Source organism: Symphalangus syndactylus, chromosome 5 (assembly GCF_028878055.3).
Source record: "Symphalangus syndactylus isolate Jambi chromosome 5, NHGRI_mSymSyn1-v2.1_pri, whole genome shotgun sequence".
Classification (NCBI taxonomy): domain Eukaryota; kingdom Metazoa; phylum Chordata; class Mammalia; order Primates; family Hylobatidae; genus Symphalangus; species Symphalangus syndactylus.
In genome coordinates this window covers 25,362,042-25,379,348 of record NC_072427.2, presented here as the reverse complement: position 1 = coordinate 25,379,348, position 17,307 = coordinate 25,362,042, and the positions used below count along the sequence as shown (strand labels likewise).

Sequence of the window (17,307 nt, the reverse complement as noted above, 5' to 3'; positions counted from 1 at the left end):
AGTTTAACATATTAATGTATTTCTATCTGCTTTCTAGTCTTTTTTCTGTGCATAACACACACACACACACACACACACACACACACCCTCCCTCTCATCTCCCATCAAAGCGAGGAAGAAGCTATGTCTGTGTTAGGTCCAGGACAGCGGGGAGTGTGTTTGCTGTGTGTCAGGGGTGTACGTGTGCATGGATATTCTAATGTCTGTTGACACAGACTGCTGAGCTCTCCTCTGGAAAGGCTCTACTCATGAATACCCACAGCTGCAGGGTATGGTGGTGGCTGCACAGCCACCCTGGAGGTATCTGAAGTGTGATTTCCTCCCTATACAGCGCAGTGTTCAGTTCTCTTTGTGAGTGAAATTCAGAAACCCTGGAGCAAATCATCAACTGGCTTGCAGGGCTGCTCTTCATCTGAAGGTTTAGCCGGCTTTGCTCTTTGATACCAGGCCTTGTCTTTGGGACTCTCACCTCCAACCTGAACAGGGACCTTCCTAAGCCACCTTCTTTGGATGGACATCCCAAGAGCTTTGCTTGCTTGGACTTGAGTCACAGAGAAAAGATGCCAGATTTGGGAAGCGGGTGCCAGACTTTTCCAGGGAAGGCTGACAGCTGATCACATTATAGATACGGACATAGATTGCAGAGGAGAGAAACTTGTTTTTTCACTTTTGTTTGAATTTGTTAAGGGTGGCTCCTAAAAATCAATATTACAGAAAATATTTTATCTTTAAAGTCAATGTTAGTCTCATCGATTGCATTTTCTGTTTGGCTTATTTAGTATCCAGAACACTTAATTACCAAACATAGCATTTGATAAAATGAGGCATCCATTCCTTAAATAAACTTTTTAAAGTAGGCATAGGAGCAGATTCCTTGACAACAGAAAGGGTGTCTGTCTTAAACCAGCAGCTCATTCCAGTTAAATGCAAGGCTCAAGCAAGATTGCTTACCATCAGCATAATCATGATCATTTTAATTATTGTTGCTTGAGTGTGTTTTTTTTTCCCAAGCACTATGTTAGGCTCATCACAAACCTTGTCCTTAATTTTTAAAATGCCCCTTCAAGGTACATATTATGAACATTTCACAGCTGACACTTTGACCTAGAGTAGCCCTGTCACTCATAGCTGGGAAGTGTTGGAGTTGTGATTTGAAACCAGATATATTTGACTGCACAGTAGTGACTTTCTTTCACCTCATGGTAGGTCATTTTTACTCAATATTGCTCTGAAAGTTCTGGCCAATGAAATAGGACATGAAAAAAAGAAACTAGACATGAAATAAGACAAGAAAAAGAAAGGTCACTTGTGGGCACCCATGCAGGTCATCTAATCTCTCTTTGCCTTGCTCCCTTCATCTGTTGGTGGAAAGAAAGGACTTGGTTTTCAGTATTCCTCATCTTTTGCCCCACCAGCCAAGGTTTTGGGGAGCTTTACTTTTTTCAACTTATATTGCCAAAACTATCAGCATTTTTGTTTTACCCAAATTAATTTCAGGTGATTGGAACGGGGAAGGGATGACAACCTTTCTAGAATTACCAACAATGGCTAAGATCTCTTCCAGCCTGAAATTTCCTCAACTCAAAGGCAGGAACGAGGTAATGGCTTTAAAATACCAAAACTTGTGCTGCTTAGAACATTAGCTGAGCAGGTGATACATTTTTAAAGTTTCCACAATTAGAGATGTCTATGATATACTGGGATAACCAAAGTTAAGCAAACCTCTTTATATAGGTAGGACTTCTCAATACGTTTTTAGTGGATGTTGGAATCCCCAAGAAAGGGGGTAAGTGCACAGCATTTTTCTTAACTTATTTAACCACGGAACTCTGTTTCTTGGAGAATCTTAAGGGGCTGCTGTTCTGTGGAACTTATTTTAGAAAGTAGTGACTTTCATTGTCATCTGTCTTTGCTCTAACAGTGATTCTGCCCTTCAGTTTGGAGACATAATGGACTCAATGTGTTTTAGCCTCCATTTCAGAAAAATATAAATATTTTATGAAAGCAGGCAGATGATAAAGTTGTTGGGTTATTGCTTTTAATACTGTCTAGCTGTCACAAACTCAGTTGTGTAAAGGGGAGAGAATTACTTTAAGAGGAGGATTTTTTTTTCCTTGAGGACTTTTTGATGTGTACCTTGGTTTAAAAAACAAAACAGAAGTGTAATCATTCCCAAAGTTTTGTGGACATAGCCGAGTGACTAAATTAAGATTTTGTTTATTGTGAAATTGTATTGTGTGTTGTAAAATTCTTCTTCAAGAGTTTTGAGTGGGATAGTTCAAGTTGAGCTTCAAATGTGTTTATTAAACATACAGTGTTTTGGGGCGTAACTGTGGGTCAACTGTCACAGGACTCCCTGAGTTCTGCTGAAAGGAAACAGAGCACTAACCTACACCAACCATGCACTGTCAACATCACCAGGCATCTCTCTCCACTAAGAAGGGCCCAGATTCCTTATGTATCCTGACCCATCTTTTATATATATTTTTGTAGATTGTTGCTTCCCTTCTTCCCCTGGGTAAAAGTTGAGCTAAGAAAAGCTAACACTGTGGAAGTCCTTCCCAACCACAATAAACAGAATCACAGAGGCCACTTGAAACATTTGTCGAGCCATGGAATGGTCTGAGAAAGGGTGCCTGAGCTTAGGAGCTCTCCGTTAAGTAGGAAAGAGAGACTTCTTAGTGTGGTTTCTTTGAAATCAGCGATGCTTAACATGACCTTAACGAGCTTCCAAAAGTATCTGGCTTATAAGAAATAATGTCTTGGCCATGATGTGCAGGAAAGGTACTCTTATTTAGTACCAGACCTTCTTATTCTTTAAATTAATATTTATTCCTGGAAAGGTCCAGCTCTGGAGATCCAGGAAGCCTCAGCCTGGCCTGCTGTAGCCTGAAATGATGCTTTTAACACCCTAGAGCTCACTGTCCTCATCAAGAACAGAGGGGCCAAGCAGGGCTCAGATACTCAGAGCTTCTGAGTCCAGAGTAGGCGTGGCAACCAGGCTTTCTGCTTGAACACGAACCCAGGGCAACGGAGGGGCAGCGGCAGGCACTGCAGCAGGGTGTTGCCTCTCAGGGCGTGTGCCCCATCTGGGTTACCGGGAGTTGGTTCTTTCCTTCAGGCTTTGGCTATGCTGCCTGGATTCCTCTGCATCTTACTTGCCTCCAGGTGGTCAGGAGGCAGGAGTCTCTTATGAAATCTGCTAAGCTGTTTTAATTCTGTTTAACCACAGTTCCAATCAGTAAATATGAGAGTACTGCCAGAGATACCCTTTTCCAGAGAAAGAGGAAAGACTTGTCCCAGGCGCATAGCTGATGATGGCAGAGCGGCCCGCAGGATGCAGGTCCCTGGGCTCTCCGCACAGGTGGTGCTTCTGGTACCGCATGACAACTTTTCCTGCCTGTTACTGGGCTTTTCTGGCATTGACAAAACATCTTGTGTTTGCTGAATTCCAGAAATGGCTTCAGACATACCTGGATCTGTGACGTTGCCCGTTGCCCCCATGGCGGCCACCGGACAGGTGAGGATGGCGGGGGCCATGCCTGCCCGTGGAGGAAAGCGGCGTTCCGGGTAAGCGACCTCAGCGTTTCCAGGAATTGGCTTAATAAATGTTGAGCAACGCTCTTGACCTGTTAGGAAAATATTGTTTCTCCTCCTCCTGTAGAATAAAAGCTCAGCAGTTTGCATCCTGTTTAACTTTTACAAGATTCCTAAATATGCACATGATTTGCTTCTAAGTGTTTTGGGCCTCGGCACCCAGCTGGGGACTTCTGTTTGCTTGTCCTTGTGGTGAGAATGTGCTTTGTGATCCTGCTGGGCCTGGCTCAGGCCATCTGAAGGGAGAGGGCTCACCCGTTATCCTGCCTGAGCCTCCAAGCCAGATTTGGCAGTACTGCTGTGCTGAGCCCCAGCCCGTGGGCTGCAAAGGTTGCACCCTGGTGCTGTCCATTCTTTCCTCCTTCAGAGATGGTGTGCAGGAATTCCTTTCAAAAGAATTGGCTAAATCTCAGTGCTTGAAGACCAGACAGTTGGCATTGGCTGCTGCTGTGCTGGTGAAGTTGGTAATAATACTAAGTACTATTGTTCCAAGTGTACTTGTTCTGATAGGGCCAGAAATGTCATCACTCTTGAGCAGATGGAACCAAAACTGTACCTATTCATGATCCATAATGTTTGTGGCTGTACACAGACCTAAAAAACCAACCAACCAACCAAGCAACCAACTAACTACCCATCAACCATCCAACCAACCAACCAACTAACCAACCAACCAATCAACCAACCAACCAACCAACCAACCAACTACCCACCAACCATCCAACCAACCAAAATCCTGCAGGAAAAACATGATGGACATTTTCAGACTCAATATATCACCTAGCCCCTTTCTCCTGTTGAATCCATTTTATTTCCGTTGCACTATTTGATAAAGAAGGTTTCTCATGAAGTTGAATCAATTTGTACTTTTAAAGCAATTTCTGATAACACACGGCTCCTTGGGAATGCAACTGTCTGGTTACAGCAGAACCCACTTCTCACAGCCCAAGGCCTGCAGGGTGGGCCCGTTTTTAGGTGGTCCAATATGATTCTTAAAGAGAGCATAGGTGAAGGCAATGGGAAGTATCAGGATCTGGGATGGAATGTGGCTAGAATGCAAAAGCATATTCAGCCTTGTAATTTTAGGTTGGAAAAAAGACTGTTGTGTGTGTTGTATAGTCTCTAAAGGAGGGCCTGAGATTTTTATGATGAGGAAGAGGGTTAAAAAGCCCAGCAACAGAGCTCAGTGGTTATGCCAGCTTTCCCTGTATTCAGCATGCTCACTTGCACTCGCTGGGTGCTGATGCAGCCAGTTCTCTATCTGCAGCTGCCACCATCTTTACAGCGGAACCAGCAGAGCTATAATGAGCAGTGTTGGTGCCCGGGGCAAAGCTCCGCAGATCAACTCTGTAATAAATGATGTGGCTCACCTCTGGGGCTTCCTGCAAACCCAGCCATCCGATTTCAACCAGCCATTCTTGCTAACTAGGTGCTAAACTCAGCAGTTGCTAAAAGAAGACAAGCGGTGTCAACTTAATTGATATTTTTACAATTCCAGGCATTTTAAAATTATTTTACATGTCTGTGTGCACTCTAACTCGCATTCCCTGAGGACAGAGCCCCATTGCTTGCCCAAGTCCTTTCCCAGAAGAGGCCAGCACAGGGCTCTGAGGAGGGAGGTGGGCTGAGTCAGGACCAAGTCCAGGCAGAGATGCTCAGGCCCAGCCTAGTACTTACAGGACCAGAAACCGTCTCCGTGCTGGGAAGTCACCTATGAGCCTCTGCCAGGAGTTTCCTCTTCCCCTCCCGCAGGGCCTGGGCTGCAGTGAGCCAAGGCTACTTCCCTTCTTGGCCTCCATGTTTCTGACCCCAGCCTGGTATCCACACCCTGATTTGTGGTTGCTCCGTGAGCTGATGATTTGACTGGGGACCCAGTCCCATTTCTTTTTATTTTATTTTTAGAGACAAGGTCGCTCTGTGGCCCAGGGTGGTCTTGAATTCCTGGCCTCAAGCAATCCTCACACCTTGGCCTCCCAAAGTGTTGGGATGACAGGCATGAGCCACTGCATCTAGCTTCAGTCCCATTTCTGAAGAAGTCCTGCACCACTGTGCTTTCCTTCCCGGGTCACACACACAGCGTGGCACTGGAGGCAGATGTGGATCCTGAGCAGGGGGAGACAGAGCCTAGCATTGAGTTCCACTTAAAGCCAAGGGAATGAAACATCAAGAAAAGCAATGAGAGAGGAAGGAGGATGAGCAGCAATTGCTGACAAATCACCCAGGGGCAAGGGCAGGACCTGTGGAAGGCAAATCAACGAGCTTGACCTCTCTAGGTGCTTGTCCTCCACCATCCTCACTCCTACTTCCTTTTCCCTGCCGGAGGGAGGGGGCAAACAAACTATGATTCCAGTTGCCAAGCCTCAGTGGCTTAGGGATGTATCCTGTGTCTAAGCAAAGAAACCTCCGTTTTTACAGGGCCATTTCCATAGTAATTCTTGCATCTGACATTTTTACATGTTTTGCTGAAATTCTATGACTGAGGCCACCGCTGTTCTAGAAGCTCATGATAATAGCTCCTTCAACCATAGCCTAAACACTTAACTAAGTACCAAGGAGACCCTGATGGAAGTCACTCACTCTCATCGAAATGCAGGTAACCCCATGGCAGGCCCCTGCTCCTGTGCCATGGCACGCATTTCCCACCGCCCTCCCTACTGACGGCGTGGTGTTCTTCCACCTCCCTCTTCCCTCTGAGAATGTGGGACATGGTGGAGAGACTCAGAGAGAGAGGGGAAAGGAGAGAAGAGGAATGAGGGTGGTGGAAGGGGGCAGTGGCATTGGCAAGGACCTTCCCACACCCCCATTCCTTGCCTAGCTCTTCCCACTCTGACCTGATTGCTCTGATTGAGGGAAGTATCCCAAATTTCCAAGATAACCCCATTCCCACCCTAGTGTTCCAAAGCCAAGTAGAACCAATGTCTCGCAGTTGGGATCCTCCAGGCCTCCCGCCGGGCCTAGCGCTGTGGATCTTCACGGTTTAACTTTCTTGCCATTTCCCCGACAGCCTTCATCAGTAAGCGTCTTAGCAAGCTGCCTGCCCTCCCAGCATTTGAAACTCAAGGTGAAGGTTCCGAAGTCCCAGATTCTTTCAAAAGTGATTCCACATGCATGGGAGAAATGAGCTGAAGCAAGTCACCTGGAATGCATGTTTGTAGTAACCTCCCTGATCTCAGTGACAGGGTGGTGAGGGGTGGGGGGCTTCTCTGGGGCAAATTCAGTTAGGGGGAGCAGCGGTGGCTAATTAGGGTTTGTGCCCATCTCAAAGCTAGCTTTTAATGGGGATGGAGGGTGGAGGCTGAGGGCAGGGATGTATCAGTCCCTTTCCACCTGGAGTCTGATGCTGGGCTTCTAAAATAGCATCACTGAGGAAAAACTATTTTCAAGTTACTTATAGCCAATAGACTATTTTCAAGTTACTTATAGCCATCTCCCTGTAAGGTAACCCTGGGAGCTGCTGGAATGTGGTCAAATTGCAGGTATATTTATGTCAGCGGCTGTTTATCTTGGTGAACTTTTATGTGCTGGCATTGCTGCAGTCTGGGCTGGCCAGTCCGGGCTCCGAAGAAGGAGCATTTTCCAGCAGCCCTTGACACTTCACTTGTTGCAGAAGCTTTGGGTTGGCCCAGGATCACTCCTTTACTGTCACTGTGGGACCAGCCCTTTTATCTCACTAGAGCATAAGTGACTTCTGTTTAGTGGCTCGTATTTGATGAAGCATTATTATGATTACAGTCACCGTCAGGGAGCTTCACTTCACTCACTCCTAACTAATTGCAAATTCAGAAATGCTTATCATGGCTTTCTATCGAGGCAGGTGTTCAGGGTCATCGACAGACAAGTACAGTAAAATGCATTTTCAACCCCTTTTTGAAGACTATTATCCATTCACTGTGCTGAATTAAAGTGAGTACAATAGGATGTAGAAGTCATATTTTGATTTCTCTCCTTTATTATCCAGATGCTGCTGTATAATAGAGACACATACAAGATATAAAACAAAGGATGATTTACTTAGACTTATAGAAAAGAAATAGGCATAGCTTATGGTAGTCCTATGTGAAGTAGAGAATCCGAGATGGTGATAGCGGTCCAAAGCAACAGCATCTTGGCAGGTGTGGCTCTAAAAGATCCTTTGTGTCCTCCAGGGTTGCATTGTTTTCCATGTTGCTGTTGAGCCAGCGAGACTGTTTTCGGGTGGATTGAGTCATCCTGAGTATTTAAACATGTGTGTCCTGAATTATCCCCTGGTTCGCCTCCGGATTCCTAGAGCTGATGGCTGTACACATGCACAGGTGTGAGGCACAGGATCTGGGTCCCTAATTTTCCCAGACAAATGCTGGTTCCCAAGTTCCCAGCGGACTTCAGAAGACTCTGGGTCTGGAGCAAGGCCGTCTCTTTCTCATACCCTCTGCTTGATTGAGCCACAGCTGACCTGGCCAACGTGGGGTTGTTTACCATGGGGCTCACTTCCTTATCTATCTGATCCCACAAAGGGCTGGGTAAAGAACAGAACTCTTTGCGAAAACAAAGGTGACCAATCATCCTGGTCCAGGACTTTTCCAGTTTTAGCACTGAAGTCCTAGATCCCAGGTATCTCCACTCCTATATTGAGAAAATCAGAATGGTTGGTCGCCCTAAACACCCCAAAGATCATGAAGGCTGAGGACAGAGGGCTGGCTTATAAATTGCATTTTGCAGGAGTACTGACAATCACACTCATACCAACTTGAGCTAAAAGGAATTTTAAAGATAACTGTATGTCTCACACCCACTTGTGGTTTTGTTAAATGCTTGCATGAGTTCTTTGGAATGTTGAAACTGCTATTTCTTTTTCTTAACGCTGAAATGTTTTTGACAGCACGTACGGGGTGTTAAATAACCTTCATGTGGATGGCAAAATCGCTCTTCCCCATAGTGAACACTAGGTGGCAGCATGGTTCTGCGGTTCGGCAGAACACCGGGTGAATTTGGTTACAGCATTTTTGGTGGTTACCTTCCCGATGTAATTTTCTGGGAAAGGTGGGGTGATGGCTTAGTAATTATGCAGAATATTGACAGCTTTGATTCATTTAGAAAGTCTTGCATTCAGCTCCCACTTGTCCACAGCATCGGCAATTCTAAAGCTGCTGCCTGGTGCCTGGTTTCCCAAACTACCTTGCAGAGGTGTGTGTCTGTCTTTCTTAGTGGTGTCTGCAAGGCCCTTTAACTGTACTTTTTTTTTTCTTATCAGTGTTCTACCCCATCTCCTCTTCTTTTTGTGCGTAGGTATTTCTGTTATCATTACTGTCATCTTTTCCAATTATGTAACTCCTTTTGTTCTTGTACTGTTAGTATAACCCTTGTGTCCGAGAATCAAGAGATTCCAAATTAGCAGGGGATCTTGTCAGGTCATTCCAAACAAAATAAGGCCAAGATTAGGACTCTGGCTATGCTGTACATAAAACAAAACAAAAACAAAAGATACTAATTTTAAGAAGAAAATACTTCTTTGCGTTACCTATTTCCAGTCCCTAGGTCCCTCAGGTTGCCCCAAACCCGTAGAGATAGGATTTGTCTTGTTGGGAGCTTCTTGGGTGTGCCCGTGCAAGGATGGCTCGCCCTGTGTAATCTGCCATTTCCTGGTAACCTGGGTGTCCTTCGCCTTCTCCAAGTCACTCATTAGCCACTGAAGCCCTGCCCTTAGAGCCTGAGGGTATGGGTCACCCTTACTGGGAGGCCAGTAGCTCTAGAATCTGTAGCAGTGGTCATTTAATATACACTCCATTCTGATACTGAGCTGTTCAGGCAAGGAATTTCTCAGTCCAGGCTGCCAGGCAGGCTGGCCTTCCTTCTGCTTGAATTCCATGGGAACTGTGCCTCATCCAGTCCACCAGGACTACAAAGAACAAGATGGGGAATGCAGGGGCTCTGAGACATTCTCTCCAAGGAGCTCCACTCACCCTGGGTGTCCAGGAGAGCTCAGACATCTGTATCATTTTTCATTTTGTTTCCCCAAGGACTCTGGGTACACTTGACACCAATTAAGTACCCCCTCTGCCCTAACATGTTCAGGAATCATGTGAATTACCATTACAGAGGCATGATTTTTTGAGAAGAGTTTGAGATATTAGTTCAACAAATATCTATCAAGTCTTTTTGTCTTATGTTTACACTGAGAGGCCCAGTAAAGGGTGAATCTGAATAATTACGTGGTGAGTTTCCACAAGCACAGCCGATTTGAGTAGCTTGGGTCCCAAAAAGCCATTTTCCCCTCAGCAGCCATGTTTTTTGGTCCTGGATTTAATAGGGCAAGGCCTTAAATGTCCTTTTCACTTTGACTCATCAAGACCAGCCACATTTTTAAGCAGTACAACCAGTAGTATGTTCTCTTTCCCTTGTGATCCCTTCACCCTGAAAACTTCTGTTTTCAAAATCCCGTGAGCCTTTTTAGGCTCTTAATATACCATGAGATAAAGTAAGAAAAAAGTCTTAACGTGGAATAGATGATGCAGAGGGGTGCAGGTATTCCCAAAGATGGTGAGAGACAAGGAAGAGATACCTCTCCATCGTAGCCAGAGCAATCCATTGGCTGCTAAGAGTTCTAAGAAGGGAATGGCATATAGAGTTCTGGAGGGGACAAGTTGATACTTAAATATTCCCAGCCATAGAATTAGTGGTGCTTAGACTGAAGACCTTTCATTTTGCCTCTTCTTGTCTTGAACCCGTTTGATGACTGTGTAGAGATATTGCTTGTAGCACTGCCAAAGGTTGGGATCAATGGATAGCAGTCCTAGTGAATAAAGCTCCTTTTGTTCCAGAAGCTCCTGTTACCAGTTAAAATGTTCTCCTAATAATCAGTGCTCACTTGTATCTTGACTTTTCAGAATGGACTTCGATGATGAAGATGGTGAAGGCCCCAGTAAATTTTCTAGGTAAGTTTATTTTATTTTCCTTAGACTTAAAGAAGCCAATAGCCAGCATTCACCTTAGAAAGATACAAGAATGTAACGTCTTTTGTCATTGAAAAAGCCATTGCCTGCAGTTTGACCATTTTCCTGGTCCCTCACTCTGTGGCAGTATTTGGCCCAGTGGCAGCTAGCTATTAGCAACCCTGCCACACACATCCCAGCAGAGATCATCAAAAGGTAAGTAACAAGTTATTTGCTTGTTTGCTTTATAAGCAATGAATGTCAATTTTAAGGATTCCTTTTAAAAAGACAATAGGGCTTTTTAAAAAGTATTTTTAAAAGTATTTTTAAAAATTCCTATGTCTTTTAAAAAGGAATCTATTAAAATTAATATTCAGTGCTTATAAAACAAACAGAGGAATTCATTCTTGCTGAAAAGCCCTAGAGTTCAAGTTTAGAAAAAAAATGTCAGGATAAGTCTTTTATTGCTACCATGGAAAATAAGAAGAGATATGAGAAACCAGGGCAGCTGTATTCTGGATACAGGATAGAAAACTGGGTTTTCAGTTCCTAAGAACTGTATTGCCCACTGGCCATGTGACAGCATGTTTATCTGGCCTCTGCGGGGCCATCCTGAGTGAAGACCACCTCATGGAAGTTTGCTGGATCATGAATGTCCATGGGTTATATACATTACATACATGAAGGATAAGGCAGGCCCAACCCCATGACTCTGTCTTTTTTTTTTTTTTTTTTCCATTTTGTTTAAGATATGGTAGGAAGCTTGGCGGTGTTGACAGGAAGGCACAAATCATTCCATCATTCTTAGCAAAATTCACATCTGTACCCACTTACCTAACGAAGGGCCTGCCTTGACATTCCTCTCCACTAGCCAAGCCTCCAAGCCTTCCTAATTCTTGGTCACTGATGGACTTGAAAACTTGCCACGGGCGACGGTTGCTTTTCTTCTGTATCCATGATCCATAGTTTGGGCTGATGGCCTCAGTTGTTTTTGGAGGAACCACGTGCATATTGAGTCCTGGGCCCTCTGAAGTTACCCTAGTTTTCTCCCCTCATGGTGGCTATTTTTGGTGATGATTCCTTTTACAAACTGCATTGCGATTGTGAGTTCCACACACTTTTCCACCAGTCCAACAGGGACATGCATCTCGTTACTTCCCAGGGATTCCCAGAGTCTCCACGTCCATAGTAAACTCTCATCACGCCATACACTTTCATCCCCAAAATATTTTCCTTCCATCTTTCAGCTTCTGCTTTGGTTGAAACAGTAGAGAGGAGGTGGAGAACATTTTGGTCACTAATGACCTTGGAGTTTCTAATCAAAACAGGACATGAGTTTCAATAACAAAAGCATGTATTGTTTTCCCTCGGTGCAGACAGAATGGCAGCTTGGACATCCACCCATTTCTTGGGATACATTTTAATAGCAGGGTGTGCTCTCTTGCTGAAATGGAAACAAGGGCACATATCTCCCTGCCCCAGTTTGCTCTCACTGTACACAGCCTCCCTCTATGAAGGAACAATGACTTTGATTACCCTGTGTCAAAATTCCCCTTGAGATAACATTCCATAGCATGCTAACCTGAGGAAATGATGATTTCTGGGGCCTCAAAACATAAAGAGGAAGAGAGATGAGGAGTGACGTTTGTTTGACATTGAAAAGATCAGTGTCAGTGATGAAATAATAGTGCAGGGGTACAAACAGCTCATTGTATTAGGCCCGATCATTAAGAAACAGAAACTCTACACTCTGGGTAACTATCTTATGACCCTGTCTGTGAGTCCGTTTTTATACAGTCAAGATTCAAACCCAGGCGTCTACGAACCATATCGTTTCCCCTGTGAAAAGTAAGGAAGATAGGATGTGTTTCCAGCATAGGCTGTTACTAATAGGAATGAGTTTGTAGGACCGCAGAGGCCTAGAGGTCACCTAGGCTTAGCTGCTGGGCCCTCAGTGAATGGGCCCATGGATGCATCTGAGCTGCTCAGCACTGGGAGACACGACTGAGTCCACCCTCATCCCTCCACTTTGCAGTGACTGTGGCTGCTGTCCAGGGGAGGAGTGGAGAATCTGCTTCCAATTGGCATGGAACACCCCAGTGCCTCTCCTGTTGGCTTTTTCTCTTCTTACAATCAGGCAACAGAAGCCCCTTCATGTGAGGCCCTGGAAGAGATAGAGGCTGCCTTGTGAGCCAGCACCCACTGTAGTTTGCTGACTCAGAATCTAGGCAGGGTGCTGTGCCATGGTTTCTGTCTCTTGATGTGTGTGTGCCATCAGTTTTTCCAGCTTTTCGCAAGGGGGCTTCCCAGTTTAAATGTCCTGCCTATCATGAGACCTCATGTCTCAATTTTTGATTTGGGAAGTATGGTCATGGTCACAAAGCAGCTCAATTATAGGAATTTGGTGTGGCTCCTACTTTAGCACAGCCAGGCCCATCACAGCAGGCCTTAGATGCAACAAAGTAGTAGATGTGAAGCTGCCACTGCTGTGTGACCTCAGGTGCACACACACAAGCACACACATGCACACGCCCATATGTGCATAGGCATTCCAGGATCCCGCCTGCCAGTGCCAGAAATGTTCTCAGGCCCGCTTCACCACATCCCAAGGCCTCAGCTCTTTCTCACACATGGGATTCATGCCGTTCTGGGAGCTGTGATATGCAGAACATGGCTCTGCCTACATTCGAAGTTTCCTTCCCCCCACACAAATTCACGGGGACCTGGGGGACAGAAGCCAGACTGCAGTGGGCTGAGGACTGATTGGGAGATGAAGACATGAAGAGGTGTGAGAACAACTCTTTGAGCAGTTTGGATGTAGATCAAAAAGGAAGGGGCTCCAGGAGGGGTACTTTTTAAGGATGGGAAGACTGTGAGTACATCCATGTGAGGAGGAGAAATAATGGGGATAGCCAGAGATTTGGAAGACTCAGGAGTGAGGCTGGGGAGAGATGGGTCCAGAGGATGAGGAGAGAGCCCTACCCCACAGAAGGGAGTACTCATGCTCCAAGGCAGAAGGAAGGAGCTGCAGGTGAGGCCAAGTGCGAGGCTGTGGGTGCATCAGAAGTGGAGGGGTTAATTCTCGTAGCTTCCATTGTCTTGATTAGGTAGGAAATGGGGCTGTGTGCCGCAGGTGGGAAGAGGTTTGCTATTGTGCCTGAGAGCGAAGTTTAGGGTGGCCCTGGGTTGAATTCACTGGAAGGAGGCTAACCGAAGACAGAGATATAAAAACTTTAGACCCCATTTGAGATTGTAGACCACCAATGTGAGGTGGCATCAATGTGTATAAGTGCAGTTTCCCTCGAGCAACACCCAGTGGGGTGGATATAGGGAATGGAGGCTTTTCTCAGACTCAGGGTTGAGGATTAGGGCAGGTGCCATGGAAGGACAGGAGTCGAGGTGGTTAAGGTCTCAATGAGAGGGTGGTTGAAGAGGCCAAGCTGTGGGTCCAACGGCAGAGGGAGTGAAGGGAGGCCGGGAGTCCGGAGGAGTGAGAAGAGAATGGAGGCGGCCGGCGACGGGAAGTAGCAATGCGGTCAAAGAATAGTTCTAATTTTGTGGGAGTTTGAGAGGGCTGGAAAAGTAGGAAGTTGTGGTCAAATAGTGAGAAGCCACCACCATGGGAGAGGCTGGCCGAGGTCTGGTAGAGGAGGCGGAGGTCAGTCCTGGGAGCAGAGGTGTGGGGAGACAGATGGGTGGGTGTGCATCACCCCCTGCAGAGGCTGTCTTGAGGGTGGTCTGGGGGCAGGGGCTGGCTGTCTGTGTGGGTGGGCAGTGGTGATGATGATGAAGAGCCTAGAAGGTGGCAGAGATGGATGGCACCAGTTTCAGAGGAGGAGGCCTTTCTGCCAAGGAGGCAAAAAGGAGTGAAGTCACAGAGCCAGCCTTTCTTCCTGGGCTCAGCCAAGAAAGCAACCTCCACTGGGAACGCTTGGCTTGACCTCACTGTTGGAATTCCAGTTATCAAGTCACTGCTCCTAACAGCAGGTGGTGATAAACCCTGTGTCTTTGGAAAAATGCTGATTACACTCCAGAAAGTGTTTCTCCAAAGATGATCCTCCCGGGCAGCTGGTAGTGGTGCCACACCCTCCTGTAGTGAGGTCGGCACCAGTCCCTCCCTGGTTCCTGTGCCTGCGTGGATGGCCCTGGTGTGTCTAGTGTGGCAGACGCCAGTCCTGCCCAGCGCGTCCTGCAACCTTACACTGAAGCAGAGGCCAAAAGCCTTTTCATCACCCTGAGTGGTTCAGGGGCATCTTCCTACTTCAACGGCCCCTTAGATTGATACATTTTCTAGGGAGTCCCAGGATACCTTCTCATACCTGCAGCTGGGGTCAGCTGCCACCAGTACATGGCGGCATCTTAAATATTATTTCATAAGGGGCATTACTAACATCCCAGAGCTGTCATCAACAGAGTCAAAATTATACACCGTGCTCACCATGTGCCTTACGTGTGTGAATGTATGCGTAATGTTTCATTAAAACAAAACAGAGGAAACATGCCTAACGTAACTGTCTTTTTGTTACATTTACAACTTGGGGACAAACAAGTATGCACTCTTCAAACTTTAATTCTTGTCACCGTGTATGATCTGTGTATTTTTGCTCCCTTCAGACTCATTCCACACCCTTTCTCAGAAGACCCTAAAGGCCTTCCAAGGAGTTCTCGTATCTGTTGCTGTGGATTCAGCTCCAGTGCTTGGAGACTCCTAAGAGCTTGGACTCAAAATCCCTTATCAAGGGGCTTCCTGGCCTCTCTTTAACCTTTTTAGAAATGGCTGTAAGTGACCCCATTGGCTGCTCTTTGGTGAGATTGTAGCACCCAGTTGCACCAGTCCACAATTATGCCCTATATTTTGTAGAGTTAGCCAGTGAACCTCTAAAGTTATCTAAAAGTAAAGATATTCGTGTAGGAAAGTTTCTGCGGAATTGACCTTTTGATTCTCATCACGCCCATTTTGGTACTTCCCTTTTGGTTTTGTGTGGTATTTAAGCTTGTAGGCATTTTCCCCCCTGGCTTTACAGGTTGTGGTGATGTTTTAGTTTTAATCATTCCTGCTTTGTAAGTAGGTATCATGACCAAAACTCTGTTGATAAGGAAAATATGCAAGGTAGGCGTATCCTGCAGAGATCTTTCCCGGCAGAAAGAAAAGAAGATTGTGGGTTTCCAGAATTCTTAGTCTGAGCATCTTAGCCTAGAGAGTGGGTTACTCTGTTTCCAAGTGAGAAGATGCCTAAAGTATTTCCAAGGCAGAGAGGATGACCAGGCAGCAGCAAGGAGTGCCCCTTTTTATCTGACCTGATCTTATCAGTTACCGTGTGTGGGACACACTGGATGGGTACGTGAGGTCCTTGTAAAGCAGGAAGAGATTCAGCCGAGCCTCTCAGAGGTTGCAGAGCAAATGCCAAGATGAGCCCTTCCAAACTTCCCATGCCTCCTCCCTGCCTCTACAGTCTCAGTTCGTATGAACCAGACAAGTGTTGCAGATAAGCTGGGTAGAACTTGGTACAGTGTTGCTTATGAGCAACTGAAGTCCATGTTGCTTCAGTGGGTTAGGGTTAGGGTTAGGGTTAGCACACACTGGAATGAAAGATTTCGTAGGAGGGGGTGGCTTTCTAACACCATGCTGATATGGATGGGTGATTTCCCTTTTTTTTTTTTGAGACGGAGTTTTGCTCTTGTTGCCCAAGCTGGAGTGCAATGGCGTGGTCTCGGTTCACTGCAATATCTGCCTCCTGGGTTCAAGTGATTCTCCTGCCTCAGCCTCCCGAGTAGCCGGGATTACAGGTGTGCACCGCCATGCCTGGCTACTTTTTTATATTTTTAGTAGAGACAGGGTTTCACTGTGTTGGCCAAGCTGGCCAACCTCAGGTGATCCGCCTGCCTCGGCCTCCCAAAGTGCTGGGATTGTAGGTGTGAGCCACTGTGCCCAGCCAGGGTGATTTCTTCATGTTTGGCTCTCACATGATGAACCTGCACCTTGATGCGTTTCTTACTATGTTTAGCTATGCTACCCCCTTCAGTTTTTCTGCTGGAGAGATTATCCCTGATTTGAAATGATAGTGCCTGGATAACACTAGAGTTTTTTGGAGAGAGAGGACGAAATCAGTTCTGGGATCATAAGTAGTCCTGAGCTGTGTCTCTTTGGAAGCTGCTAGGCATATTCTTCCCCCAGTGGAGCCTTAAATATCTTTGCTCCCCAGTCTCTCCGGGCATTCTAACTCTGAACCAGGACCAGTTAGTGCTCTGCTGGGGAGAGGTGGTGAGAGAGAGGCAGCAGGTGACTGGCAGGCCTGGTCCCAGTCCTGGTAAGTCAGTGTGACCCCTGGAGTCTCAGCTTCCTCCTCTGGGGAAAGGAGATATTTCCTGATTGGGGGGTGGGGGTGGGGGGTTGCAAGGATCGATTGCAGTCAGTGCTGAGAGAGTGCTTGGGAAGCCGTAAGTTGCTATAGAAACATGCAAGATGTGTGTCTCACTGGGAACAGGGATTGTCAGAGGTGCCGGGCCTGGGTCCCTGCTTGGGAGGATCTGGGCTTCTCAGACTCCTCCCTGTGTTTTGGTTGAGTCTTGCATGCAGCCTGGACACACAGATATCTTGTAGCTGCCTTGCAGAAACCTGGGCCTTGGATGGCTTCTGGGGAGCAGGGTGCCTACCTCCTTCTCAAGGAGAGAACAACCCTCTGCCCTTCCTGGAGCAGCCTCAGAAGCTGGGAAAACTGCCTTACTGAATATGCCTCAGTGGGCCCTCTCTGCAGGTATCTGACCAGCCTCCACGGGGTTTCCTGAAATGGCTTTCTTCTGG

At 46.4% G+C, this 17,307-nt stretch overlaps 1 protein-coding gene across 7 annotated transcripts in view; it reads left to right on the top strand.

Moving 5' to 3' along the window:
- ARNT2 (aryl hydrocarbon receptor nuclear translocator 2) overlaps positions 1-17,307 on the top strand; it is a 200,999-nt gene that overhangs the window by 44,705 nt on the left and 138,987 nt on the right. For all 7 annotated transcript variants that reach the window (XM_055277476.2, XM_055277477.2, XM_063638637.1 and 4 more), the window contains exons 2-3: positions 3,456-3,570; positions 10,461-10,508. In XM_055277476.2, the coding sequence (XP_055133451.1) occupies positions 3,456-3,570; positions 10,461-10,508 (163 nt within the window). The remainder of the gene's footprint in view (positions 1-3,455; positions 3,571-10,460; positions 10,509-17,307) is intronic.